This window comes from Barbus barbus (genome assembly GCF_936440315.1).
Source record: "Barbus barbus genome assembly, chromosome: 26".
Taxonomy (NCBI): Eukaryota; Metazoa; Chordata; class Actinopteri; order Cypriniformes; family Cyprinidae; genus Barbus; species Barbus barbus.
In genome coordinates, this window is record NC_136754.1 from 21,203,875 (window position 1) to 21,206,267 (window position 2,393).

At 45.3% G+C, this 2,393-nt stretch overlaps 1 protein-coding gene across 1 annotated transcript; it reads right to left on the bottom strand.

The window, feature by feature from the left end:
- Nucleotides 1–290: 290 nt before the first annotated feature.
- LOC306846491 (prostaglandin E2 receptor EP4 subtype-like) lies at nucleotides 291–2,079 on the bottom strand (the record flags this gene model as incomplete). The annotated part of the gene is made up of 2 exons (XM_079379925.1): nucleotides 291–884; nucleotides 1,204–2,079. The coding sequence occupies 2 exons, from the start codon at nucleotides 2,077–2,079 to the stop codon at nucleotides 291–293; spliced, it is 1,470 nt and encodes a 489-aa protein (XP_079236051.1).
- Between the last annotated feature and the right edge of the window lie 314 nt (nucleotides 2,080–2,393).

Sequence of the window (2,393 nt, forward strand, 5' to 3'; positions counted from 1 at the left end):
TTGCACCTTTAATAAATTATTCACAGTTTTACAAGTCACAGTCAAATACAACCCAGCTGCATGCATGGCACAGCACGGTAGAATGAAGCAACATATCCATAACCACAAATTAAACACACCCATGTTATCTGACAAAACATAGACATACAAATGTCTCCTCTTATGGTTTAATCCTAAAATTGGATCATTCCAGATCAAAATAAAGCAAATTCACAGAGTTATTTGTGAATGTATACTAACACAGAGAAAAAAAAGTGTTATTTTTTTTCTCACAGTGCTTTGCATCTAGATCATTGTCTCAGGCACTTTTCTGATACACATGAACTAGGTGTACTGAAAGTGCAGGTTACTATTTCAGCATTATTTTCGAATATTTGAGCGGCTGGTAGCGCCACAACAGTCTTGACAAGGAGTTTGGGGCTTGATGCTCCTTCATCGTCATCAAACCCCATGACAGCGTTCTGCTCGACACTGAAGGGATGAAACTCAGCCAGAGCTGTATCAAAGTCCCATGCCTGGCGAAGGGTTAAATCCACATAAGATTTAGTGTTCATGCTGGTCTGTTTACCCACGTCGTTTCTACAGATGGCTGTGCGCAACGACGCGTAACTTGTGCAATTGCTTTGAGCAAATGACGGAGGTGAGTGCTGACCGTCCATCCAACCCAAAACACGACTATGATCCCCTTTCCTCAGTCCAATAGTACGCTTGAGTCGTGTGCAACCCTTGGTTAATAGGTTTTTCCTGCACAGAATATACACCCATGGATCCAGGATAGGGTTGAAGGAGGCGAATCTGATGGCCAGGAGATCACTGCGATAGTCTGGACTTTTGCCTGATGATATGTAAGCCGGATCGTACAGCTGGTTGACAAAGATGCGCACCTGTTAAGTTGAAAAAAAAAAAATCAAGGCCATTACAATTAGAAATGATCACATCCACAGTGTCCATATTACACACTATACATGTACTGTATATGTATAACCTACATGTCATGTAACGATTAAATGAAAATCATTAAACTATTTTCCTTGCACCTTGAAAACACAATTTCTAGATTTAAAAAATGGAGCTAATGTAGTGGGCTGATGCCGAAATAATTGCCACGGTTGTGAGATAAGCAGCTTTTCGTGTTGCGTTATGACGGGCTTGCACAAGAACAAATAATATGAACACTGTCCACTATAGGACAGAATAACTCACCACTAAAGGGATGGAGCATATCAGGAACACCATGGTCATGAAAATTAACAGCCAGAACATCTGGATCTCCGCTGCAGATGTTAATCTGAATCTGCGCCTGGAGCCTGAGTGTCCGGATACCTCTGCCCTGACCATGCGACTCATCTTACTCATCCCGACCAGTGAACGACACACGGCGAAATTACACAGGACGGTAACGGCGATCAACAGCAGCATGAAACCTCCGTACAGAAACGTGTAAGAGGCGCCGACGGAGTCCATGGCGCGCCAGTCCAAGAAGCACCAAGTTCCGGGAAAGTGTCTCGTGTGTTTTCCGAAACCAAAACTGGGCAAGATGCACAGCACGATATTGGCCAGGTACGCCGCCATCAGCGCGAACCGAGCCATAGCCCGGTCCACATGCTGCGAGTAGAAGTACGCGTGGTTTATGGCCAGATATCTCTCCACAGACATTGCGCACAGAATAGACATGCCAGCCGAACCGAAGAACAGCATAGAGAAGGAGAAGAAATGGCACAGGAGTGCTCCGCCTGGCCACCTGCCCGCGATGTATGTAGCGATGACCACCGGACTGGTGAAACAGGTGCCCAGCAAGTCCGTGATAGCCATCCCACACACCAGAGTGTAAAAGGTGGTCTCCTTCTGCTCTTTTTTGGAGATGCAAAGCACCACGATCGCCACAAGGTTTCCGAGGACCCCGACGCCAAACATAGTGGCCGAAGTGATGAGAGAGCGATAGTCCAGACTCAAGGCACGAGACGAGCTGTTGGCATCTGACACATTCAGACCCACGTTCAGCAGTAAATCATTCATGTCTGATAGGTTGACAAGTACGAGTGCTTCCACAAACTGAAAGTCTACACTTCGCTTTTCCATTAGTGCTTGGGTTCAATAAATAATAAACGGACTCGCGGTTTACCTCTAAGTTTACGCGCATCTCTTTGTGGCCTTGATTGGACTAACAGGTGTCACTGCTTTTATAGAAACCCACAGATCCTCTACCCACTGTGTGATGTCAGCTTTAAAGAGTGACGTCACCGGCAATCACATGCAGCTAGAAATAACTAAGAGTAAACGCAGGTGTGTGGCTTATAGCAAGTTCAATTCTTTGAGGCAAATGTGTTGCATGTTTAACTGCATTATTTTGCAGACCAATATCTTTCTCTAGCCTATTGCTCACTATGCCCAAA